General features: G+C 40.5%; 11 protein-coding genes across 11 annotated transcripts; 6 read left to right on the top strand and 5 right to left on the bottom strand.

Moving 5' to 3' along the window:
- Window positions 1-1,357: 1,357 nt before the first annotated feature.
- ATC70_003489 (uncharacterized protein) lies at window positions 1,358-1,942 on the top strand (the record flags this gene model as incomplete). Its single annotated transcript, XM_064822849.1, has 1 exon — window positions 1,358-1,942. One exon carries the CDS (start codon window positions 1,358-1,360, stop codon window positions 1,940-1,942), a length of 585 nt encoding a protein of 194 aa, XP_064679449.1.
- Window positions 1,943-5,233: 3,291 nt separating this feature from the next.
- ATC70_003488 (uncharacterized protein) lies at window positions 5,234-6,202 on the bottom strand (the record flags this gene model as incomplete). Its single annotated transcript, XM_064822848.1, has 5 exons — window positions 5,234-5,302; window positions 5,360-5,577; window positions 5,630-5,678; window positions 5,734-6,108; window positions 6,158-6,202. 5 exons carry the CDS (start codon window positions 6,200-6,202, stop codon window positions 5,234-5,236), a joined length of 756 nt encoding a protein of 251 aa, XP_064679448.1.
- A 567-nt stretch (window positions 6,203-6,769) lies between these two features.
- Window positions 6,770-8,013, bottom strand: ATC70_003487 (uncharacterized protein; the record flags this gene model as incomplete). Its single annotated transcript, XM_064822847.1, has 7 exons — window positions 6,770-6,847; window positions 6,913-6,985; window positions 7,039-7,264; window positions 7,328-7,541; window positions 7,600-7,719; window positions 7,775-7,890; window positions 7,947-8,013. The coding sequence occupies 7 exons, from the start codon at window positions 8,011-8,013 to the stop codon at window positions 6,770-6,772; spliced, it is 894 nt and encodes a 297-aa protein (XP_064679447.1).
- Window positions 8,014-8,461: 448 nt separating this feature from the next.
- On the top strand, window positions 8,462-9,813 carry LTE1_2 (Guanine nucleotide exchange factor lte1; the record flags this gene model as incomplete). The annotated part of the gene is made up of 4 exons (XM_064822846.1): window positions 8,462-8,467; window positions 8,964-9,028; window positions 9,097-9,460; window positions 9,523-9,813. 4 exons carry the CDS (start codon window positions 8,462-8,464, stop codon window positions 9,811-9,813), a joined length of 726 nt encoding a protein of 241 aa, XP_064679446.1.
- Window positions 9,814-10,339: 526 nt separating this feature from the next.
- ATC70_003485 (uncharacterized protein) lies at window positions 10,340-11,363 on the top strand (the record flags this gene model as incomplete). Its single annotated transcript, XM_064822845.1, has 2 exons — window positions 10,340-11,200; window positions 11,265-11,363. 2 exons carry the CDS (start codon window positions 10,340-10,342, stop codon window positions 11,361-11,363), a joined length of 960 nt encoding a protein of 319 aa, XP_064679445.1.
- Window positions 11,364-11,673: 310 nt separating this feature from the next.
- Window positions 11,674-13,020, bottom strand: ATC70_003484 (uncharacterized protein; the record flags this gene model as incomplete). The annotated part of the gene is made up of 3 exons (XM_064822844.1): window positions 11,674-12,443; window positions 12,499-12,559; window positions 12,628-13,020. 3 exons carry the CDS (start codon window positions 13,018-13,020, stop codon window positions 11,674-11,676), a joined length of 1,224 nt encoding a protein of 407 aa, XP_064679444.1.
- Window positions 13,021-14,832: 1,812 nt separating this feature from the next.
- Window positions 14,833-15,928, bottom strand: ATC70_003483 (uncharacterized protein; the record flags this gene model as incomplete). The annotated part of the gene is made up of 2 exons (XM_064822843.1): window positions 14,833-15,614; window positions 15,718-15,928. The coding sequence occupies 2 exons, from the start codon at window positions 15,926-15,928 to the stop codon at window positions 14,833-14,835; spliced, it is 993 nt and encodes a 330-aa protein (XP_064679443.1).
- A 620-nt stretch (window positions 15,929-16,548) lies between these two features.
- On the bottom strand, window positions 16,549-17,750 carry ATC70_003482 (uncharacterized protein; the record flags this gene model as incomplete). The annotated part of the gene is made up of 5 exons (XM_064822842.1): window positions 16,549-16,676; window positions 16,739-17,147; window positions 17,219-17,307; window positions 17,385-17,639; window positions 17,717-17,750. The coding sequence occupies 5 exons, from the start codon at window positions 17,748-17,750 to the stop codon at window positions 16,549-16,551; spliced, it is 915 nt and encodes a 304-aa protein (XP_064679442.1).
- A 442-nt stretch (window positions 17,751-18,192) lies between these two features.
- Window positions 18,193-20,441, top strand: ATC70_003481 (uncharacterized protein; the record flags this gene model as incomplete). Its single annotated transcript, XM_064822841.1, has 5 exons — window positions 18,193-18,379; window positions 18,441-18,824; window positions 18,894-19,138; window positions 19,193-19,320; window positions 19,376-20,441. 5 exons carry the CDS (start codon window positions 18,193-18,195, stop codon window positions 20,439-20,441), a joined length of 2,010 nt encoding a protein of 669 aa, XP_064679441.1.
- Window positions 20,442-20,784: 343 nt separating this feature from the next.
- ATC70_003480 (Phospholipase D) lies at window positions 20,785-21,337 on the top strand (the record flags this gene model as incomplete). The annotated part of the gene is made up of 3 exons (XM_064822840.1): window positions 20,785-20,787; window positions 20,859-21,024; window positions 21,123-21,337. 3 exons carry the CDS (start codon window positions 20,785-20,787, stop codon window positions 21,335-21,337), a joined length of 384 nt encoding a protein of 127 aa, XP_064679440.1.
- Window positions 21,338-23,159: 1,822 nt separating this feature from the next.
- Window positions 23,160-23,799, top strand: UTP5 (Small subunit (SSU) processome component; the record flags this gene model as incomplete). Its single annotated transcript, XM_064822839.1, has 2 exons — window positions 23,160-23,331; window positions 23,387-23,799. 2 exons carry the CDS (start codon window positions 23,160-23,162, stop codon window positions 23,797-23,799), a joined length of 585 nt encoding a protein of 194 aa, XP_064679439.1.
- Between the last annotated feature and the right edge of the window lie 1,803 nt (window positions 23,800-25,602).

Below are 25,602 nucleotides of genomic sequence, written 5' to 3'. Positions count from 1 at the left end.
GCTGATGATGATGATGTTTATGATGGAGCAACGGCATAATTAATGGCCCCCTTGGATCGATGCCGCACTAATTTTATCGTAATTAAAAATCATTGAATGTTTGTATAACAACAAGCACTTGATTTTGACGTTAAATTAATATTCTCTTTTGCTAAAATTAAGCTGAACCTTATCTAGACATACAAGGAGACGCCTACCACCACACCTTTTTGTGTTTTCTATACTCTGCTGTTACTTATAGCCATATATGTAGCCTCACTATGCTGAATAAGGAGAGATTGCGAATTTCATATTAATGTAAATCTTCAAGGAAGCCTATTAATATATTTAATATAGAGATAAATTTAGTAGACGTAGCAAATCAGCATATGTACTGTGCAAGTAGAGAAGCATCTCAATTTGTATTGATCTGCTACACTGATAAAACTTTAATAGAACAGTGCATATGCAAGGTACATTCACTATAATAATAGTTTTACACATGGTATATAGCAACAACGGACAGTTGGCAGCGAGACACCCTCGCTACATACTGCATGATGAGGAGCGAATACAACAGGCTGCAAACACAAAGAACAAGAGCCAGGGGGGAGAGATAGAGTATACAGGGAATTGAGGGAGAGCAAGAGATCATATTGAAATTTGGACAGTTTATATGTATTGTATTATAAGGGAGCATTGGATATAGTGACAAGGTTGACTTTGCACTTCCATTACAATCCATACTATACATAGGGAGATCTGTGAATAGAGATGGCTCCTCTGTTTCTCTTTCTCTTTCTCACTTTTTTTTTTTTTTTTATATGAATTGATATTCATCCCCCCCCTTGAGATACTGACAAACATTGAATCATGTACAAAGTACACATCAAAGATGTAATAGCAAAAGAGTGTGGATGTAGGTGTGTGAGAAAGAGAGATGCAACTTGCTTTTATCACTGCAGATATGCTGTGTACCTGATATTTCCGATATGATGAAAGCCGATAGTCTGTTCCAGCCAAGGTGAAGAGATTGCGATTGTGGCAACTACATGATGTCTATAAAGTCAATAGACAACAAAATTGTAAATTAGAAATAAGAACAGGGATTTTTTGAGGAGATGGTACATTACATAAATTTACTATTTGGGGAGAACAAGAAAGAGAAAGGGTCAGTATCAGTGATGGTATATTTGGGGGGGAGGGGAGTTACAAGCTTTTTGATGCTACTGTTTAGTAGGTTTTGTAAGGGGATAAAGTTTATTACAAGTTTACATGCTACAATAGTGTGAGACTATAAAAACGTCTGATTCCTTCATGAAATTTCTTCTTTCCCTCTTTCTCCTCGTCTTGTTAACATATCAAATCACATACAAACATGAAGTCTACTTGCGTCTTACCCTCACTTTCAGATTTATTGAACCCTACAACAGCACCTTACTATAATCATCATCAACCACAACAGCAAAGATACACAAGACCGTCATCCCATTCAGTGCTCCAAGTATCTAATCTGCTCACAGAAGACGACATGGAGGACTATGACGACGAGCCCGTAAAAGCTAAAAGAAAAAGGGCTTCTCCAACTCAATTGAGTGTTCTCAACCGAGTGTTTGAACAGACATTTTTCCCTTCAACAGAGCTACGAATGGAATTGGGAAAACAACTTGGTATGAGCCCAAGAACAGTTCAGATTTGGTTTCAAAACAAGCGTCAATCCATAAGAACACGAGAGCGAGTCGTGACCCATATCGCATCGCCACCCATTTCACCTTCAATTCGACATTATGCATCTCCACCACCACCACCTACAAACCATCATCATTATAGCCAGAAGCCTGCCCACATCTCGCTTCCTCCACTTCGACTACCTCCACCACCTACGTTTCCATTGACCCCATCTTCATCGGTGCAATCGAGCCCAAACTCCTTTGATAACTCGATTCTCTTTCGTGATTACTGATATACATACGACTCACTCGCTCGCTCTTTCTTTGCTATTTAACATGTGTATGTGAATTTCTTCTTCTTTTTTCCCCCTTTTTATAGCTATATTTTCTTTCTGTCTATCAAATCTATGTTTAATATTCTTTCCTTTCTATGTTCAAATATATATATATATATATATATATATATTATGCAAAAATCAACTCGAAAAATCAACTCACTTACAACTGCCATAGTACGCAAATATACATATCATCCTTTGTCCTCCCTTTTTGAATAAAGATCGACATTTTCCTTGTTTCTTCAGTAATAAAGGACCAGTCTGTCGGTTTGTTATTAGTATCCTACCTTGATACATGTAACGATCTGCTAATTTTATTAATCATTTGCTGAGCTGCATGCGCCGCACTAAGAATCAAGTAAAATGTGATCTCAATGGGGGGGGGGAGAGGGGGAGGGATTACAGAGGAGAGTGTCAACAAGAAGTTGATGAAGAGGAGAAAAACTTGCTTTCTTTCTTTACTGTCTACAGACACACGCTTAGATAGACAAGAGCACGGCCTTGACTTGTATTTGGAAAGTATATTGCCTGTTTACTGTTACATTACATTCTAGTATTTTCCACTTGAAGAGTAAATATACACGATCAGTTCTAAAGGAGTAAATGTGTGAGAAATAGCCATCAAGTTGGCTTTTATTTTAATATCAAATAAACGTGTGCATAAATACATATAGTTGTTGGTGTTGATTTTACGGATTGCGCATATATGTTTACCTTTCGTTTGTAGATAGTTTTATTTGAATGATGTCCGCTTCCCTTGGTCTCTTAACGTATTCTTTTGACGGGTTTTAAGTAGCTACCATGGCCACTCTTCTCTCAGCATATTGTGATGTAGAAATCAGTGTAAGAGCAAGAGACAGGAGGCATGTACCACCGTAACATCAAGCAAGAAAGTCAGTGTTTACAAGATTGGGTTTGACTTGTTGGCTGATATGGTAACACAATCCAACAAACAATCAAGATGAATGTCTCCCTTTTTTACCATAATGTACCACTTTTTAAAACTTCATAATGCTAGTTATCTCTTGTATCACAACCATATAAAAGGCTGCTCTTTATATTGTAACGGCTCGCGTGAATTAGATTCATTTTAGTTGCGATTGTACCAAACGATAAACTATAAATGCCACATCAAGATGTAGCTTGAAATAACGTAAGTGTTCCTAGAATCTTGAGAGTGATCTGATCAGGCTTTCCTTGTGATTCGTCAAGAGCCAAGCGCATTCGTTTTGAACAGACGTTGAATGGCTCTACTTAACTTGCTTCTATACGGCATCCAAACATTATACTTTCAGTGTACCAACACCACCTTAATATCCTGCAAAAAACCATCTATACCTGAATAGCTGACTCTTTTGGGATGCACCACGCCAGTATCAATGGAAATAACCCAAATACGGATATACAACATACTGCCATTACCTCCTGCTACCCAAAAGCATGCAAATCACAGTGAAATCTAGACACATTTAAGACGTGTTTTCTCGTGTTGGGTGTCGTTTTACACTGCCAGAATAGCACCAAACAATTGCTCTCATCTAGCATTTACTTACTGATACCTTTGCTCAGCTTTTTGGGGACCTAAAAAACATGGCCAAAATTCGACCAAAAAGCATGAGGTGCCCCTCATGGTTTTCATTGGAAATCAAACAATCGCGTTTTTCACCTTGATAATGAAGACTTTTACTATGGTATATATTGAATCAAAATGCTTCTATCTATCTAACGTAACCCCTAAAATTATCTTTGTGGGATCTTGCTATGTGAAATATCGACTTTTTGGTCAGAAACCTCTTTTCATATTTCCATAAATTGCTCAATAGATTTATTCAAAACATATACCTTACTTGGTACCATTCGGCGCGCCTTGAAAAGTACTCCAAGAAAGCTTAAGGGAAGATGGGCCAAACATTACGACTTATATAGTCGATTTTTGGAAAATAGATAGATTGTGTTCATTTTGAATAGAATCTGTCCAATCTTGACGACTGAAAATAGGTCGGAGATTAACGTTGGATTGGCTGGCCAGAATGCCTTTCTTAATGAAGGCAATCAATGTTTTAGAAGCTTATGAAAAGTGGGGTCGCAAGCCAAAAGAATACCACATTTTAAGTTGGCCATCACCTTTTGATTCTAATACTCATATCTATGTATGGTAGATGTAATCGTAACGAGCTGTGATCTCAAATGCTAAGCCTAATGCTAAATGCAAACATTGGTACCACTAACTTGACATTTAAGTAGATCAAGTGTAGACTTCCAAAAGGCTATTGAAGGAATATATGTATTATCAGCCGAAACTGAGTTAAGTGCAATACTTACTGTTGATTTATTCAACTTTCATATAAAGTCAATGACAGATGATGAAACACTTGATTGAACTTAATCGGTATTCATCATTTAGAGCCTTTACGCCAGTTCAATTGGCATACGTACATAAATGTCTAACTATTGTTGTTTGAGCTACGCTCTCGCATCTTTTGCCATGTTCTATAATTCGCTGCACTTCAAAGTGTTGGCTCATGCGGATTCTGGTGAAACAGGAAAGCACGTTCCTTTTGCAACCACTATAGGCAATTTGTAATTCACATCTACAATATGCATTGCTTTGTGTATCCTACAAATACACAGATTGCGATGGTTTATGCGATGACATGATTGCCTCTTCAGTGTGCTATGGCTTGTCATAAAAGTTCAATGCATTCCAATATAACTTCATCTGGCACTCCATGGCCTCTAAATAACACAAAAAGGCCAGCAATTTTGTACACACAGAACAGATATCTTGGCCCTTTACGAACATTTCAAGAGCTTAATCCTATATAGGCATGTGAGCATGTCTTGTAATTCAGAAAAGGCTCTTCCATTTTTTTTTTTTTTGCAATTGTAGCACACATAATGACAACACAACACAGAAAGCAAGAAATTATTGTAAATTAATATAGTAGTTATTAATGTGTGTGAGAAGTATGTAATAATTGCCAAGAGAAGGGAGATCGGTTTAGTTATATGAATAGGTTATATGTAAATATAGTGGTTATGTTATTTTTGGGAGAAAGAGGAGGAGGAGGAGGAGGAGGAGGAGGAGGAGGAGGAGGTAACAGAAGAATAGGAGAAGAGGATAAGCCTGTTTGTGTAATCCATAGATTGCTATTTTTCGGTTGTGGTTTTTCTTTTCTGCTTTTTTTTTTTCTGATTTGTCGTTTATGAATTATGATGATGGTGATTATAACATGAATACATATTTTATATAAATTCCACATAAGATTCTGGAATCAAACCAGTTTCATCTTGCACGTCAGCGATTAGCCAGCCCTATGTACATGCAAATAAGATATGTAATCATCATGTAAATTTAATATGTACACTCACGGGACATTGTCGATATTGAACCCAAACGCATTGTCCAGCTTTTAATGCAATTTCATACTCTGTTTCTGGCGAGAAATCAAACAAGGCTCGAGCATCTCGACCATTGAAATCAGGTGAAGACAAAGATACAGCGGATTGATTGTTGAGCGACGCAAGCATATTTCTACCAAAATGAAGAGGAGAATCAGTAGGATAAGCGAAATCACGAATAATAACATCTATAAAGTTATGTTAGATGTGCGCAATAGCAACCTATTTTCATTATGTTACTTTGAACAGCTGTTGTGGTTTTGGTGGATGACAATGAGATGCTGGATTTCTAATAATTTCGAGTTTAGATGGTTATGTATTTTGCTGTTGTCAGTACAATGTACCTGGAAATCCGGTGTCGGCGTTGCTACCACGACTTGAGCTACTTCGTTCTCCAATTGCATATTGGCCTCATCTACTATCACAGATGTCCTTAAAGCAACCTTGATTTGACTTGCTTGTAATGATTTGATGGAAGGAGCAGTATCCACTATCAAAGAGGACTTTTTGTTGATCTTGTTGAAATCTTGATGATGATGATTGCTGTAGACTTGTTCAACTTCGTCTTCCTCCTCTGTCTCGCTACTTGAACATGAACTAACAGAGACGTCTTGCTTTTTCACGGCTTCAGTCTTCGATGTACCATTGGCATTGCTTGTGTTGTTTTTGCGCATTCTTTGTTGAAAGTTTTTTTTCCCCAGTGAACCTTTTCGGGTAATCTACATTTCATTAGATTGGCGTAATTAGAGAATCAACAATGCTTTATACCTTTTTCAATAAGAGTGCAAATGCAATTACATTATTTAAGCTCATTATATATTAATTTGGTGTTGTTTTGAAGGAAAGGAATGGGTGAGTGTATATATATTTTTTTTTTGCTGAAAAGTGAATGTAAATGTGTTATCCTATTTTTATTATTATTTCTACAGATTTAGGAGATGCGGCGGTTGTATGTGTGTGTGTGAGTCTGTGGAGAGAGGAGGCTGTAGAGTAGGAGGAGGGGAAAAGAGGCGGGCGTTGTTCGATTGTCTGTTTCTTTGCAGAGAAAGAGAGAGAGAGAGTTAAAAAAAAATATAAAAAAACACTACAAATCAATAGATCAGTGTATCTATTTAGATTCAATTATAAGAATATTATAAAAGAAGAAACAAACGCCCAAACGACGAGAATAAAGATAAAAGCTTGTAAAAAAAGAAAAAAAAAAAAAAGGCAGAATGAGAGAATGAAGCCTATTTATACCTCATAAAAGGAGATTACATCAAAACTTAGGGGAGCACCAAAATGAGAGAGATTTATAGGAGAAAAAAAAAGAAGCCCATAAAAATTAATACATTTTGTGTTTCCAATGATATATTGCACAATTGTATACGCAGAGACACATTAGAGATGTGCCTTGACATAGTACCATTTATCGTCTTTTTCTTCAATGCGTACTTTCCGCTTGTATTTGTTGAGATACTGTGCCAATGATGGGGTTTTGTTAGTCAGAGGCTTCGAATCTCGTTCCTCATTGCTCTGTTTACCTTTTCAACTTTTCCCTGTTTGTGCGACTCTTTGCTGATATTGTATGGTGAATGCTGAATGGTTACATTGGACCTAAAATAACATTATTACTTGTACAACCACTTGCACTTTTACAGCGCACTTACACACTGATATCATGAGTATCTGCTTTGCAGGGTGTCTGACCGCTGATAAGACGTTTCCATGCTTCATGTGTTTCTTCTACAACTGCTTTTGCATACGCCTTGTTCTTGCACTCTCCGTTGAATGCAAACTCATTAGCTGGTTTGCCATCAGGTATTTTGTAAATTTTGAACCAATGATGAGTGGCCTTGATCAGTTCAGGAAAATACTTTTCAACATCTTCGATATCTAACATTTCATACCAAGTATGTCAACGATCACGTTCCTTTGTAGCATGCATGCGGCTCATACCGTTCAGTTTCTCGGCCATTGGGTCTTTAATATCAATCGCTATTAATTTCCAGTCTGTTTCACCTTCGTCTAACAATGCCATCACACCAAGAATTTTCACCTGCTTGATTTGGCCTCTATAAGCAATCTCCTCTCCAATCTCGCAAACATCAATTGGGTCATTATCGCCTCTCGCATTGGTATCAGGTGTAATCACTGTAGGATCCTCCCAAGTCTAAATCATGCTCAGCATTTAGACTTTCACATCCTTCCTCATGACCGTCCCTGCTTACCTGTGGCAGAGCACCATAGTTCCAAATGTATCCTTTATAAGGAAAACAGTTGCGAACAAATCTAACTTTGCCTTTTTTGACATCTTGTTTGATAGGGTTGTATTTCTCCCCGGTAGAGATCTGAAGATTGTCGAATCTTAGCGACAGTCTGTACTATGTATCATGCTGAATTTACCTCGAACTTGGCATTGGACCAACGTGGAATTTCTACAACCATGTTGACAATCTTCTTTTCAGCGTCTGCGTACAGTGGGATGTCATGAAAAGGGGAGATAATTTGGCCGTCTTTCTCTGCATAGTGTACACACATTATAAGGACATGCGACGCACACTATATGTATACTTACCAATATAAACACGATGGGCTGCTGTGTACTGCTTGCCTACAGTGGAGAGCTCGTAGTCTGCAGTCATTTTTGTTGAATCAGCAAAAAAGAATGAGAAAAAAAAGGGTAAAATGTAAAAATCAATTGTGAGATTGGGTTTAATAAGCAAGATTGTTCAATTGTCCGGAATCTCATCAAGGCCATAATGAAAAAGAAAGCCCGAAAAAGAGGACCACAACACCATGAAGAAGAGATATTATGTCTGTAAATCATCATGTGAAATCAACACTTATTGGAGAGCATTTCAACATCAACATGGGGGTTTGCACAACATGAGGAAGATAAATCATACAAAATGTGGATCTTTCAAATGTGAATGGCTGTCAATCGCTTCAAAATCGCTTACATTCATCGGCCTTTCAACGAATTGCCCAGAGGGGAGCAGAACAGGCAGAAAGAGAAGCCCGGATGTGCGAGAGGGATAACTGTATGAGTCTACTGTCAAGCTTGGTCATCCTTCTTTTCCAGCGCCCAATATGAAGGTAACTATACCATGAGACATGCCACCATGTGATGATATAGGGTATAGACAGATGGATCATTGGATAGATGGATGGATGAACATAAAAAAAAAGCAGCTCAGTTTCTGATGAATGGATGGATGCATCATGTCATTTGAGATGTCGAACTAATTGAAAGTCTGATTCAGCTATGCAACCACATTTAGATGCAGTCAATTGACGATACAGCACACACTCAACTATCCTTGGACCTACGCCAAACACAATTCTCTTTATTCGAACAAAACATCACCATGGACACTGCTCCATGATGGCAATGACAATTCTACCCACAGCACAGTCCAGCACGTCAGAAACACGATTTACATGATGATCATAGCCGACAGTATGCACTTACAGCTATGCTAATATCATTCAATCCAATCTATACCCTAAATATCCACAATGCTTGCATGGATCTAAATATATATTTACGAGATGTTAAATGTATTTTTTTTTTTTTTTTGGTCCATTATAGTTGAATATCGCCAACCCAGCCACTGGCTGTCAAAAGTTGATTGAAATTGAAGATGAGCGTCGTCTGTAAGTCGAATTGCTAGTAGAAACAATTGATGGAAGCAGCCTATATTGACTGATCTTTGCATGTGTAGCCGTGGTTTCTACGATAAGCGTATGGCCCAAGAGGTCTCTGGTGATTCTCTCGGTGATGAATTCAAGGGTTACGTTTTCCGTATCTCTGGTGGTAATGACAAGCAAGGTTTCCCCATGAAGCAAGGTGTGCTTTTGCCTCACCGTGTTCGCCTCTTGTTGTCCAAGGGCCACTCTTGTTATCGCCCTCGCCGTACTGGCGAACGTAAGAGAAAGTCTGTCCGTGGTTGTATCGTCGGCTCTGATCTCTCTGTCTTGTCTCTCGTTGTCGTCAAGCAAGGTGAGCAAGATATTCCCGGTTTGACTGATACCACCGTCCCCAAGCGTCTTGGTCCCAAGCGTGCTTCCAAGATCAGAAAGTTCTTTGTAAGTAGGCTAAGAGAAGAAGAAGGGGAGCAATGTGTTATTGACATGTGTACATTCATTAGAACTTGACCAAGGAAGATGATGTTCGCAAGTATGTCATTCGTCGCGAAGTTCAACCCAAGGCTGAGGGTAAGAAGGCTTACACCAAGGCCCCCAAAATCCAACGTCTTGTCACTCCTCTTACTCTCCAACGTAAGAGACACAGACAAGCTCTTAAGCGCAGAAGAGCTGAAGCTTCTCGTGAGGCTGAATCCGAGTACAAGCAATTGCTCGCTAAGCGTGTCAAGGAATCCAAGCAAGAGAAGATTGAGCGTCGTCGTACTTCTTCCATGCAAAAGTCTGCTTCTGCTTAAGTAATATACTATAAATCAATTGAATATTTGACTTGTTACAATAAATAACTTCAGGGTAATATAATGATCCGTTTGTACGTTGCGAGTGATGCTTGCCGACACTGAAGAAGGGACCGAATTGATCTAGCTTTACTATCAACATACTCAGATCAAGCATTCATTCAAGCTTCAATGCAGGCAACAGATCATCCTTTTTTTTTAAAAAAAAAAAATAGCAGGAGTCCCTCTTCATTTGTAGCACCATGGAAAATGATTGTGTACAGAGGTTCCTTTAACAAGTCGATGCAAACAATCAAAGCAGCAGTAATCCTGGGACCAAGGGCATCAGGTGTCTTTCAACATCAAGTATCCGAGCAACCATTGACGAAAGGCAATGTGTAGTTGAAAGAGGTATGCAGGGCTCCATCTTTAAGGAGATTTTTTTTTTGCTCTTGGTTACAACAAGATCTAGTATATATTTGCGCGCTCTTTTTCATTTATTCCCCTTTTTCTTTCTTCCTTTTTTACTTGTATATCCAATCATTCTATGGTAACCGCAAACGACACTGGTACTTCTGCTAATCAAGATGACTTGATCTACTCAGTCCAACAGCAACAATACGATGACATTGATCCAGATTACGAAAATACGCCTGATGCTATTCCTCAGGTCCTTGATTTAGACTTGCGTGGCTCCCGTGTTAAATTAGACAGGGAAACGCTTGTGAGTCTGCCAGAAAGTCTACTGATTGCCATGTTTCCTAATGGCCTCGTATTGGGAAGAAGAGATCCATCCACTTACGACAGCAGTGAGGAGGAGGACTATGACGACGAACCTGCAGAGCAAGGGAACGAAGCATCAGGCAACCGAGGGGAGCAAACAACAGAAGCAGAGGACATCTTGACAACATATGTAGATTTCGATGCTGCTTGTTTGAAATATGTGCTCACGTTTTATCAGCAAGCACAAGAGGCACGAGATCAGCAACAAGAAGTGGAGTCCATCTTTGCTTCAACTCCGGCGGCACAATACTATCCATCCTTACTGGGTAAACAACCTATTATCGTCTTGAGAGAAGAGTTGGAGTACTATTGCGTGGTATCATCCAGCAAGAAGGAAAATCATGAAAAAGTCAAATTGGCTGCAGGAGAATATCTGAAGCGACACGATCAAGTATTCGCAGCTCTGCAAAAGAACATTGCAAGAGAGAATAATGTGGCGGAGCAGCATTTGATTGACATGCTATGTGATGCTGGATTTACGAGAGAAGATAGTTGGGGACATCGTGAATTGGAGCCAAGCAAAACATGCATTATCAGCATGAGCTTGGTGCTGCTCAAGACAACAGGGCCAGACAATCATATGGCAACAGCACAGAAGCTGCTACTTTTTTGGAGAAAACCTGCAGTAAGAACATTTGATCCACACATGTCCACATCAAACACTAATGGCAATTACTTGCTTTGCGTAGAGAAAATGTTGGTGGGATGGCAACACTGTTGAGATCAATGGGCAGTCTGTTCGCCTGTGGGCAAGACGCACTTGGACATTAGAATTAGTGTTGATTTAACCTGGATTTCTTCTCCTTTTCTGGTCGTCCATCCACTTTGGTATTTCAAATTCTATCTCACCACATATACCTCATATTACTAGACATTCTAATTTTCATATCCCAATATACTCTACAGCATTTGTTGTTTTCGACCATCTGCAATCAATCTATTAGCACTCAAACAAGCGTGGACACATGTTCAATGCACGGATCATAAAACACTCAATGCAATCATCTACTCAGAATCACATCAATTACACCTTTTCCTGAATTCAATTAATGCCAATCTTTCTCCTCCTTGAAACAGAAATAAACGTTTATTTTTTTTTTAACTGAATCGCTTCAGCTCTTCACACTTTCTCAATGGCATGTTCAAAGCTTCTTGATATTGCTCTTCATTACGACCCAAAACTCCAAACACACCACGAGCATTATTTAACCTAATCTGTTGCTGCTTACGTTCATTCAAGCAAGCATGCTGTAACGACTGTATCCAATCAAACTCGACTTGCTTTTCGACCTTTTGTAACTTGTAACCGCTGGAGAGATACGATTCAAATGCCTTTGGCTCGACATAATAAGGCACATGGAGGCTAGATGTCATACGAGGCTGGGAATAGACGGATGTAGATTGGAATGAAAAGACGGGCGTCGTATCAGTGATTAGACTTGAAAACATGGTGTATCCAAATAGTAAAATAAGCGGTAGAATTTGCAAGAAGATGGACCACCCTGATTTCTGCTGTGGTTGATACTGCTGCTGTGCTTGAGCGGTATTGAACGTGCGTGCACGGAAGCCAGGGCCGACAAAGGTTGCGCTACTGAATCCCGCTGGTCCTCCAAAACTGAACGAGGCACCACCTTGTCTGTGCAAATTGGCCATATTGACGCCTCCACCTACGCCTCCACCAAAGAACATGTTGAATAAATCCTCAGGAGAAATCTCTTCACCAAAAGGTGATGCTCCAAATCCTTGAGAGCGGAAACCTGAGAAACCTGGTCCTCCACCTCCACCACGTTGCTCTGGATCTCCACCTCCAGCATCGTGTACTGCTCTCTTTTGAGGATCTGATAATACTGTAAATGCCTTTGAAATCACTTTGGAGAGAGTCAGTAGCGTTGTACCAATGAATTACAGAGTTATACCTATTACATTTGAATGCTTCATCGGCGCCTGGGCTATTGTTTTTATCAGGATGGAATTTAAGAGCAAGCTATCCAATGTCCAACAATGAATATGCACAGATCCAGTATAATAAACCATCGTAAAAGCGATCCCTACCTTTCTATATGACCTCTTGATTTCAACCTCTGTGCATTTCCTATCGACCTTTAAAACCTTGTAATAATCAGTTCCACAAGATAAAATTTCTCGAACGTCTGCGTCTTTCTGGCCTGCTGAAGGTTTCTCTCTTGCTGCTGTTTTTGGAGCCTCTTTTGTTTGACTCGGTGCGGGCGATGATGGTGTGTCGGTCGTTGGTGTCGAAGAAGCCGATGACGAAGGGTTCGCAGCAGCCGCCTTTTCAGCTTTTAGTAGGAACTCTCTGGCTTCGTCTGTTGGAAACAGATTGATAGACTTGTTGGTCAATCGAACAGCTGCTTCGTAATTCTTGGAGCCATATTGGTTCTTGGCTATTCTAAGACAGCGCACAGCTTCTTCCTTGTTTGTCTCCATTTGGGTGCTATGTAGAAGAAAGGGAAAGAAATATAAAAATATAAAACTGAGAATTTTAGTAACACTACAAACAGTGTTCGATCGAATCAGTGGTGGAGGCGGACTTTTTGGCTTGAGGGATCAATGAAGAGAGCTTGTAACACTTGTTGCACTGTCGACACTCGAGTGTCTGAAAATCCATGTCAAGAACAACTTTCTACGGTATATATATGACTATCCGATCAATCCCGCTACGCTCGATGTCGGCGTCGCTCTGTGGGGCTCTCACCAAAGACATTCCAAATCAGAGATAATAAAAAGCTGGCATTTCAAGTAGATTTTAAACAACCAATTAATAGTAAAAGGTTGTATCAGAGTCAGGAGGGGGAGGTACCCATTCGCTGATGTTGCTCTTGCTATGGCGGCATAAAGCTGGCCATGTGTAAATACAGAGCTTGCGTAGTAAGACCTACAGCGACTTTTTTGAGATATTGTCATTGCAAAAGATACTTTTATAGGGAAAAACTCCCAAAAAAAGTATTGAGGCCAAGCGATTTTACTTTTAACGCCATGATCCCCATTTAATCAGCATCGCATCCATCATTGTTATCACTAGTGCCATCATCAGAAAGGCATTCGAGTCAGCCAGCAGCAGCGATGCCTGCCAAAATTATTTCAAACTCAGCTTGTGTTTCTCTGCTCAAGATTAGCCAAATTTTGTCTTTTGTCGACTTCTTTAATTTATTCTTTGATATTCGACTATACAAATTGTGATGATCACCCTACGCTTTCTAATACATTCTTGAAGTACTTTTCAAGGTGCTTCTAATAATGCTAGCTGTAATAAGTGTTTTGACTGAGATTATTGAGCAATTTGGTAAAATATGAAATGAGGTTTTTAGCGAAAATAGCCATATTTTGCATATGAAAACCTCAGAAAAGTGGTTTCAGAAGTTGCTTTGAATCGAGAGAAACGTTTTGAATTAATATATACCATAGTAAAGTCTCTATTTTCAAGGTGAAAAAGGCGATCGTTTAATTTTCGTAAAAAATCATGAGGTACCCCTCATGATTTTCAGTGGAATGTTGGCCCTGTTTTTTTTTTGGTCCCAAAAAGTTGAGCAACAGTGTCAGGAAGTTACTACTACTCGAATACAACAATCTGGTGTCATTCTGGTGGCTCAGAAAGGTCTACATGTCAATATATGAAGACTTGAAAGCTGTCAAATTTGGTTATGTATTGCTTTATCGAGTTTATTTACATGGCATGAATCACATCTTTGGTAGCTGAAGTCTTCTGAACGAAAGGGCAGTTCTGCAGCCTGTGCAACTTCTAATTCGAACAGGAGGCATATTGATTTCGGTAAAGCTGATTCATGCAAATTTTGATGCGCTATGTTGCTGGTAAGCTTATTCACAGTGGAAATGAAAATCCGAATTTGCTACTTGAATACTATGGCTTTGCGCCTTCGTTTCGAATATTATAAGATTTAATGAGCTGTCGTCGCAGGGCAAACCATGGGCTATTCCTTCCAAATCACATAGAAACTGTTGATCTAGCCACTCTTCAGGCTGGCAAGATGCAATCTCTGAGCCTGTTTACTGATTGAAGAGTGCATTGACAACATTTATTGATAAAGATACTATATAAAAAGAAAAAAAAAAAAGACAAAAAGAAAAACTGGCTCTCCATTTTATTTACAAGAAATCTAAGCTTTAAAACGAAAAAAGGATAAGAGAACAAACAGCATATAAGAAGATGTGACATGGAATTGATAAATGTAAAACTATAGAGAAAAGAGGGGGATGATGGAATACTTACAAGCATTGAAATTACTTGTTTCTAACATATTTACCAACGACAACAGCGTGATCTCTTTCATAGGGCTCAAGAGTAAGTTGTTCTTGAGGCTTGATTCTTTCTTCTTGGAGCTTCTTGACTTCACGAGCAAAGACAGTAGCGGCATCTACAGTGGAATCGATACAAGAAGCCTTGATGGAGATGACAATATGACCCTCGTTCTTGAGGAAATGGTGAGCATTCAATGCAATAATACGAGCTTGATCGGGTTGAGCAACATCAGCAAAGATGACATCGACCATTGGAACGAGCATACGGTATTTTTGAGGATGACGAGCATCTTCAATGATGGGAACAACGTTAGTACGCTTCTTGGCCATGTTGATCAAATCACGGCCGGGACGATGAGAGAATTCAACAGCATAAACAGCTCCCTCAGGGCCAACAACATCAGCAACATGAGAGACGGAGGTACCAGAAGCAGCACCGAGATAGAGAACCTTCTTACCGGGAGCAACATGGATATGGTCAAGGCCACCCAAAACAGCGGCAGCTAACTTGGATCTGAAAGGATTCCACACACGGTATTCAATCTTGGTACCTTCAGGACCATCAATGGAAATACGCTTCTCACCGTAAACGGCTTCACCGGGAACTAAATTCTTGGTAACCAAGAGATCTTCCTTACCACGGGCAACAAAGATACCAGCATGTCTGTGAGGTTCAACAACAACCTTGGCACCACCGCGGGCACCGCCAGCACCACCACGGCCACCACGAGCACCTCCACGACCACGGGGAGCTCCACGACCACCTATATGTCATGATTAATTCCACTTATCAAATACTTTAATGTATACATTCAAGTAAAAAAAAAATTTTTTTTCTCTTTTCACTTCAATGCTTTCATGACTTACCACGAGCACCACCACGGCCACCACGATCACCACCGAATCCACCACGGCCTCCACCACGGCCGCCACTGAACCCACCACGGCCGCCACCACGGCCTCCGCCAAATCCACCGCGGGCACCACCACGACCTCCACGGTCGCCACCAAATCCACCGCGAGAGCCACCACGGGCACCACCGAAACCACCACGACCGCCACGAGATTCAAAAGCCATTATATGATTTCTTGTTGTATGAAGAAAAAAAAAAAAGGGATAAGGGTTTGTTAAAGAAGAGTAAGAAATCTGACAGTTGTTTTCCCGCACAACAAACTCTTTTTCCGAAATGAAGCAGTTTTTTTTTTTTCAACCAAGCCTCAAATACAAGGCAACTTTGTCACAATGGAGTCACGAGAGTAGGAATCAAGGAACAGGAACGATCAAGAAGGAGATGTGCATTGACATCTGGCACAAAAGCGAATAGATGAACTCTACCCAATGCTGGATAACGACGACTGCTAGACAAGAGCCCATGCTGAAGGACGTCTACTGTTACCCAGACTGCACAATGATGACATGCGATTGCAATGATAAGATGACATTTCCAACACTATTCACCAGAAGTAGTCAATGTGCCTATGGTAGATCCGGAATAGAGATTATGATGAGCATTGAATGTAAAGCGATTTTAACTACTGAATTTGCTTATCAACAAAAGCATTCAAGCATTCTGATTCATGCATTCGATTCAAGCAGCCCACAGATCAATAATCAGGGCTAGATAATGCATGAACATTTGGTTACTATACAAGATGATCAATGCCATTTGATATGATGATGAAATGCATCCCTATTTATTAGTCTTTAATGATCAACGCATCATCCTTTGCAGCATACTCGGTCCAGCTGCCATCATATACAGCCAATTTGCGAGCACCAATCCTTTCCAAAGCCAAATACAAGATGGATGCAGTAATACCGCTTCCTGTTTATAGAGAGATAGAATGAATACAAATGCACATAAATTAAAGGTGATGGCAATATTACCGCAACTGGTGATGATCTCCTTGTCAACGTCAACGCCCTTTGATTTAAACACTGTACGCAACTTGTCATCATCAAGCATCTGACCAGACTCCACCACTTCATTAAATGCAACACTAATAGAGCCAGGCATATGACCTGAGCTCAAGCCGATACGTGGTTCAGGAGCCTCACCCATAAAGCGAGCATAAGGACGAGCATCCAATACTTGCGCACCGTCCTTGCCTTGCTGAATGTTGCGAGCATTGGACAAGACTGTCTCATAATCACGAACAATGTCCTTGTTGACATGGGACACTTTGTACACTTGAGGCTTCACGGGCTCAGGAGAGCCAGTTTCAAGAGGACCATCTGCCTTTTCCCATGCTGGTAAACCGCCATTCAGTACGGAAATGGAGTCATGACCAAATGCCTTGTTTGAACGGAGGTTTTGATAAGATGCTTCACCCATTTATAGTCAAATGTATGCTTATATGACTGTACCTTAAATGTCCAATAAACTCGACATGCGGAAAACACGCCGGCAGTGTCGTAAACTACGACATGATCATTTTGAGAGATTCCCAATCTACCTGTTTTTATAATAAATGAGTAATTGAAGATAATGCATTCCATTCACACTACGCGTGCTTGATCTATCAGTGCATACCCACAGCATCCGCAAAGTTATCTGGTGAGGGCAGCATATGAGGTAGGTCACTGGAAGTGTCCTTGATAGTATCTATGCCGAAAAACTGGCTGCCGGCGATTCTCTTGTTGAGGAATTCTTGATATGGATCACGGTTGGTGTTCGGCATATGCCAAGATCCATCGAGCACTTTGACACTGGAGAGTGCCGACTTGAGTTCCTTTGGAGAAACGAGGCTTCCAAACGAGCGAACCTGCTGTTGAGACATGATGACGCCTAAAAAAAATAAATAAATTAACAAGGAGGCGTCAATGATTGATATATGGAGCGTTATTTTGCTGCTGCCAACTCACGATTTTTGATAGCAGCACTAGCCTGTCTAAACATGTTTTGAGCGAGAGAAACAAACAAAAAGATAGAGATGTCGAGACATTGATAATCTCTACACATGATGCCTGATGACGTGCATTTAACCTTATAGTGTCACCCCATATACTCTAATGATCAGCATCTGGAAAAGCTTAAATTTCCTAATAGGTTGATGTCTGCATTGCAAGCGAGAGATCAGGATCAAATAAAGCACAATAAAGATGAAGACAGCCTTCTTTTGGAAGGAGATGCTATTTCAAATACGAGCAAGAGCAATGTTGGTCCATGAGCTCATTTTAGCTAATCTTGCATTTTGTGGTTTCTGGTCATCATTTTATAGGAGAAATTTCCAATGCATCAGAACCAATTTTCTATATAACATTGACGTTTTAGAAAAAAACAGTTTCTACTTTTTTTTTTTTTTTTTTTTTTTTTTTTTTTTTTAGTTGTTTTGTTTAAAATGTCTGTCAGTGATCGACCTATATCACCGCCTCAAGCGCATCGACCCTCCACTGCCACCAGCCAAGGCTCCACCATCCGAGATTTCGTGCGAGATGATGACACACTATCAGGTATTGATCCGGATCAGACAGACGCTCGACCACTGGAAGAAGATGGCATTTCGTTCCAGTCTCAAGACACGCTTGGTAAATTGCTAAAATTCGCATCTTGTATCAACAACTAACATCTATGTGTGGGCTGCATTAGACTCGAATCAGAAGGCATTCCAGTTCAGCTTTATTGAAAAATTTGTCCACCCGCACCAGAAAAATGGGCCACAGCAGCAACAAGAGCAGCATCAGCAAACGATCAAAGTGCCTGGCCAGGAACGCATCACCATTGTAGAAGATGCGCCCTTTCACCGAAGTGATGATCATCATCAACAACAACAGCAACAGCAGCAGAATACAAACACGAGTCATCCCTGGATTGCCCGTATTAAGAAATCAAAGATTTTCAGATGGATTCTCAAGCAATGCACGGCTACTGATAACAGATATGCATTTCAAATGGGCGTTGCCTTTACATTAGCGGCTTTACTGGTCATCATAGGCCCTGTGTCAGATATATTTCCTAACGTATTTTGGGTTGGTAAGTCTCTTTGAGTGTGTACTGTAAAAAAAAAAAGCGGACAATTTCTTACTGAAAGCTGTGCCGTAGGTGTATCCGTGGTTACTGTGCTGGATAATACAGTAGGTGGGTTCTTGAACCTCAGCATTCAGCGCCTACTGGGGACACTGATTGGTGGTGGATTCAGTATTGTCGTCATGACCATCACAAGAGCCATCTTTCATCCACGATGGGAGTGGGATGCTGCACTCTTGTTGGGGTTCTTGATGTTTATCCAGGTATTTTGCATTGCCAAACTAAAGATGATGCCCAACATGGCCTATGCTGGCAGTATTGTAAGTCTGCTATTAGTCACCAGGTTCAGCAAGCCCTCTCTAACTGATGTGTAGGGTCTGCTCACTACATGTATCATCTTATTATCCGGGTACTCTGATCTCATTCATGACAGACTATCTTATGCAGCAGAGCTAGGGGCATGGAGAACGCTTAATCTTATTATCGGTATAGTGATATCTCTGTATGTACACATGCGTTAATGCGTTAGTGAATGCTATTGACTCATGTATGCATAGACTTGTATCATTGCTAGTGTTCCCCCTAAAAGCCAGCAGTGTTATGCGCAAGAATCTCGGAAAGGCGCTAGAGGATGCAGCAGACTTGTATGAGAAATCATCTGCATATTATCTAGACTTTAGTGGCCACACTACAGCTGCAGTGGACGAGTCACTTTCATCTACGATTGCACGTCGACTGCCAGCAGAGATGATAGCAGAAGCGAATGCACAGCAATTGTCCATCACAGACATTCTGACCAGAACATTTTCGACACAACCGCCCGAGACCAGCGCTGTAGACACGCAGCAGCAGCTACGTCAACAGATCGATGAAATCAACAAGTTTTGGATGCATGACTCTATTACGAATATCAGCAATCAGGCATTTGGCGTGCTGGCCAAACTGCAAGTTGAAGCGACTCGTCTACGCAATGTCTCCAACGAGTACTATTTCCAGATTATATTCCACATCTTTGGCGGCGGCAGAGAGAGATGCAAACGAGATATGCGACGAGCCAAGCGATACAACGATGCTATTGAAGCCATGAAGCGCGTGGTATGGCCGTTGGTGTCATTTAGATTGTTGCTGCCCTTGATCAGTCTTAGTCAGACGGCCAATCGATTGGATGAATTGACCGGCGCTAGGCCCCTCCATGGATCGCCCACATCACCAGACTCAATTACGCTGCAGGAGCGCATCACACCTACCAGAGAGACATTGGACAGCTTCCACGATAGTTTGGCCGTAATGCTTCGTCTTGGAAAGATACTCAAGGACCATAGAAAGTCATTGAGCGAGTTCCCTGACGACTGGCTTGACATTGATCGCATGGTCACTGCTGGCAATCTGCATATACAGCGAGAACTGAAGCTTATTATCAAGGTGGCCATGTACACACATAATACGGATGGTCTTAAATTGTTGTCCTATTATGGATTTCTGGTCAGATGTTCGATGATTTGGGATGGCCTCAAGACGGTGGTAGAGAAGCTCAGTCCTCTGAACGGATCCCTCAGTCGGGCATCGAGTATGGGGCTAGGAACTCCTTTGCCGAACAGAGAGATGATGCATCCTGCCGAGTGATCTGCATGTAACATATTGTAAATAACTTTGACATTTATTTCATCACTTGTATGCACATTTAATAAATCAACAATGCCTGTCTATTTATCTCTTCCAATGTTGCCATTTTTTCAGGGCTCTTGTGATTCGCAACCGCCCTCTTCTTTGGCGATTTAGTCTATTTTGTCAAACAATGATCTACATCCATTGATTGGATGTTGAATCCAGCATATTTGCACCTTTGATTTCACAATTTTGACAGCCATCCAGTGACTGTTTGAAAAAGTTTTCTTGCAGGTATTAAAGCATTTGAAAATTTTTCTTTTTTTTACATTAGTTGCTCTTTGTATTAACACATCATAAAATGGTAAGTAGTTGTAGTAGGATGACTAGCCGCTGAAGGCTTCAGACATTGATAACTCATGTGTACAATTATAGTCTGCTCCCGTTAACCCCAAGGCTTTCCCTCTTGCTGATGCTGCTTTGACCAGCACCATCCTTGATTTGGTTCAACAAGCATCTCACTACAAGCAACTCAAGAAGGGTGCTAACGAAGCTACCAAGACCCTCAACAGAGGTATCTCTGAATTCATCGTTATGGCTGGTAAGTAGAGAGCGGAATACTATGGATGAGGAGGGGGGGTGGGGGAGAGTTGATTTGGATTATACATGTCGTATATTAACATGTGTGTTTTTTGATAGCTGATACCGAGCCTTTGGAAATTCTCCTTCATCTTCCTCTTTTGTGTGAAGACAAGAACGTTCCTTACGTCTTTGTTCCCTCCAAGACTGCCTTGGGCCGTGCCTGTGGTGTCTCTCGCTCCGTCATCTCTGCTTCCATCACCACCAACGAAGCCTCTGATTTGAAGCCTCAAATCTTGAACATCAAGACTCAAATCGAGAAGCTCCTCATCTAAATTGATAAACAACCCCATCTTATATATTATCTTAATCATCCAAGTCGAATTTTTCTTGATGATCATGGTTCGGTGCTGAGGGCGTTTTTTTTTTTAATTCTATTCTTCCAACAACAATTCTCTTATTTTCTCCATTTTTTTTACATTGTTCAAATGATGCACTAACAGTGAAAGAAAAGTTTTATTTTGTGTTTTTATCCCTTGTACATCTGTCAATGTAAATAGCATTTAAAATAAACAATCTTTTTTTATTTCCACTAACGAATGGCCTGCTTGCTTTGTGTGATGGTCTACATGAACATCCCTGATCTTCCAGCATGCAAAACCAAGAAGAGATACCACTTGTCTCTCTTGACTACATGTAAACAGAGTGTATAAAACTAGCTTTTTTGTTTGTCGATCCCTGCAGTGGTATAGCACCCTCTTTTCCTCTCTATCGATGTGCAGGGCCTTGTCCTCTTTTGTTTATGCTGCTGCTTACTGGTGCTTTGTTGTTGTTGTTGTTGTTGTTGTTGTTGTTGCTCTCTATTATCATGTCCTACTTCCCCTGTATTGAGTACAATCAAAGACATGCTTTCAAGGGGATCTTGCTGTAGACTATAAATACATGTCGATTTCAGTCTTTCTTTTTATCGATTTATTCTCTGTCTTTCTCCTTCACTTTCATCTCATCGCAAAATGAAGTCTACTATCGCCGTTTCCTTAGTCCTCGCCGCCTCTTTGCAACAATTGGCTTTTGCTCAAGCAGGTAAGCTGCCCACTCATGGTGTACATCGCCATCCATGCATCTCATGTTTGATCTCACACATGCCAAACAGATGAACAAGATGTGCCTGCCGTGCCTACCTTGCCTGCTGCTGTTACTGACATCTACTGGTGGAAGACCCTCTTGACTGGTGATGAGATCAAAAACTATTTGACCGGTCCCGCTACTGAGGCTGCTACTGCTGCTGCAACCGCTACTGCCACTCAAGAAACCGCTTCCGATGCTATTGCTACTCCCACTCCCTCTGCTTCTGAAGATGTCAGTGCTTCTGCTAGTGAGTCAGCTGCTTCTGTCACAGAAAGCGCCATTGAGAGTGCTGTTTTCTCTGCTGCTTCTGAGATTTCCTCATTGTCATCTGCTGTTTCTGAGACTCTCTCGTCTATTGCTTCTGAAGGTATATATATATATATACAATCAATGTGTTCTAGAGTCAAATGTGCCAAACTCTCCTTACTTAATCTCAACCCCTCAATTCTGTAGCATCTGTTACTCCTTCATCTATCGCAGCTTGGTCAAGCAGTGCATCTGTTTACTACTCCTCTGCTACCGGAGTTCCCATCGTATCCGTCAGCTCTACTTCTCCTAGACCTAGTGGGGCCATTATTCCTCCTTCCACTACTAGCAATCCCGTAACCACTTCCATTGGTAGCCATGTCATTGCTGATATGGGCAAGATGATTTTCTCGGTAACAATCGCGGCTATATTAGGAAATATGTTAAATTAAGACGATGTTGTGCCCCTTTTCCCTCCTTCTCCTTTAATCATCTTTAAATTGATATATTATTTTATAATCATAATAGCAGTAGTTTGTTGCTATACATGGCTGGTTGTGTCGTAATAAAAACCAAATAGTTCAAATATAAAATGTGTGTGTTATTTGTAATACCTTTGTATACATAAAATGATGGTTGATCTATAAATAATGAAAGGGGAGGGAATAGGTAACCTGAAAAAAGATGTCTATTTTTTCAAGGTGATACACATCCTCGACTTGTTCTTCCCTCTCTCTCTTTCTCTTTCTCTTTCTTTCTCAAACATCAACCCACAAAACTAGGATGAAATTCACTGCTATTGCTTCCGGCATTATCTTGGCTGCTTCCTCCGTAGCAGCTCAATTAACTGCTCCCATGCAAAACTACAATGTTAGCAGCCCTGTTTCCAATGGTCCCTATGTTGTTGGCCAAATCTTACCATGTACCATTCAACTCTTTGAAAATGTCGTGTCAGGTACACCATTACAGCACATTTTATCGCCCATCAAAGTACTCACAGTATACACTAGATATTGCTCTCTCCATCTCACTTGATTCTGCTGCTGCCGGTAGCAATCTCACTTATCCCATTGCTGCTTCAGTGGATGTCTCAAAGACCACTGCCAGTGCTAAACAAAACGGCAATATTACTTACTATGAACATTCTGTAAATTACAACATCCCCACCACCGTGGTTCCTGGCGCCTACAAGGTTGTCTTTTTAGACTCCAAGACAAATACCCATCTTGATGTTCCCATCAATGTCTTGCCTGCCGCTTCAGCTTCCGCTATCATATCTGCTGCTTCCACTGGTGCTGCAGCTGCCACATCTACCTCTGCAGGCTCTATCTTTAAAGAGAGCGGTAATGGCGTTGCTGCCATGTCTCCCTCAAAAGCAATTGTTTCCCTTGCTTGCGTTGCTGTTTTGGCCTACATGCTTTAAGCCGTAGGTCCCATCATTTTCTCCACGTGCAGTTGTAATTTCTTTGTTCAACATTCAAATAATATAATAATAGAGTTGGTTTTCATTATTCTCTCTCGATGATCACAATTCCAGCTTGACTCACTCTCTTCTTTTGCCATCCATATAATCCATTCGATTTTATACAGTCGACCTTCATTAGTATAATAAAAAAAAATATTACGCCAGACTATCACGATCATTCAAAATGAAACCATTATTTTATTGCCTATTGGTTTGGGGAATCAAGTTACACACCTCGATTTATTTATTTTGTCATACACCAAATCTTGAACGGCAATGGATCTATTTTAAAACCTCATTCCTAAAACATCCAGCTGTGATAAATATAGGATCAAGAAGCTGAGAATGCCACACGAAGCAGTACAGCAAGTGCCTTCTTGCTGTTTCATGAACAAGATCATCAGCACATTTATGTTTGCAAGGATACTCTGGGCAATCAAACATGGATCTCCATCTTGCATTAGTGCGTTCGATCTGTTTCTTCCTTCCTCAAACAAGTATTGTATTCATGCACGGTTATTTGTGATATTCAATATTTTGCATACATGTGCGTTTGGATGCTTACTTAATTGTGCGCTCTAATGATATTGTGGTATAATGTAAAGAAAATGAATGTTCTCCATGAATAAAAGCACTATTACATAGGTACACGGAACCGTATATGCTGCGACTTGTTAATAGTGATGTTTATTTGCGCTGGCTTGTTTCTCATACACAAACATATGGCATATATATATACGACATTTTGTACGCTGAGCATCATGGGCAGGCAGTAGTCGCAAACGAACCATTGATTTGGTCATCTAATATGCACTGAAATCTTACTTTTCAGCTTTCAGCAATACATGAAGATTCTTTTTAAACGGCCTGTAACCGCGGATCTGGTTGTTTTCCAATGCCCCACGTCTGTATCAATGGAAACAATCCATATACGGATATACAACATACTGCCATTACCTCCTGCTACCCAAAAGTATGCAAATCACAGGGAAATCTAGACACATTCAAGCCATGTTTTCTCGTGTTAGGTGCCGTTTTACACTACCAGAATAGCACCAAACAAATACTCTCATCTAGCATTTACTTACTGACATCTTTGCTCAACTTTCTGGGGATTAAAAAAAAAAAACGTAGCCAAAAATCGACCAAAAAGCATGAGGTACCCCTCATGGTTTTCATCGAAAATCGAACGGTCGTGTTTTTGACCCCAAAAATGAAGACTTTTCCTATGGCATATATTGAATCAAAATGTTTCTATCGATTTAACGTAGCCTCTGAAATCATCTTTGTAGGACTTTGATATGGAAAATCTCGACTTTTTGGCCAGAAACCTCTTTTCATACTTTCATAAATTAATCAGTAAGTTTATTCAAAACATCTATCTTACTTGGTACCATTGTATGCGCCTTGAAAAGTACTCCAAGAAAGCTCAAGGGAAGATTGGCCAAATATTACGACTTGTATAGTCGATTTTTAGAAAATAGATGGATGGTGTTCATCTTGACTAGGATCTGTCCAATCTTGACCATTGAAAATGGGACGGAGATTGAAATTGGTTTGGCTGGCCAGGATGCCTTTCTTAATGAAGGCAATCAATGTTTTAGAAGCTCATGAGAAGGGGATTGCGAATCCAAGAGTATCATAGCTCAGCCTAAGTACTTTTCATGGTTTTTGTTGAAATGTTTTAGTTTTGAGAGATGAAAATGCTCATCCAAGTGCAGATTCTCCTGAGAAATGTGGAAATGCCACCCAATTTAAAAC

Source organism: Mucor velutinosus (genome assembly GCF_035048745.1).
Source record: "Mucor velutinosus strain NIH1002 chromosome Unknown tig00000165, whole genome shotgun sequence".
Lineage (NCBI taxonomy): Eukaryota > Fungi > Mucoromycota > Mucoromycetes > Mucorales > Mucoraceae > Mucor > Mucor velutinosus.
The sequence above is the reverse complement of the archived record's forward strand: the minus strand, read 5'-3'. Positions and strand labels throughout refer to the sequence as shown.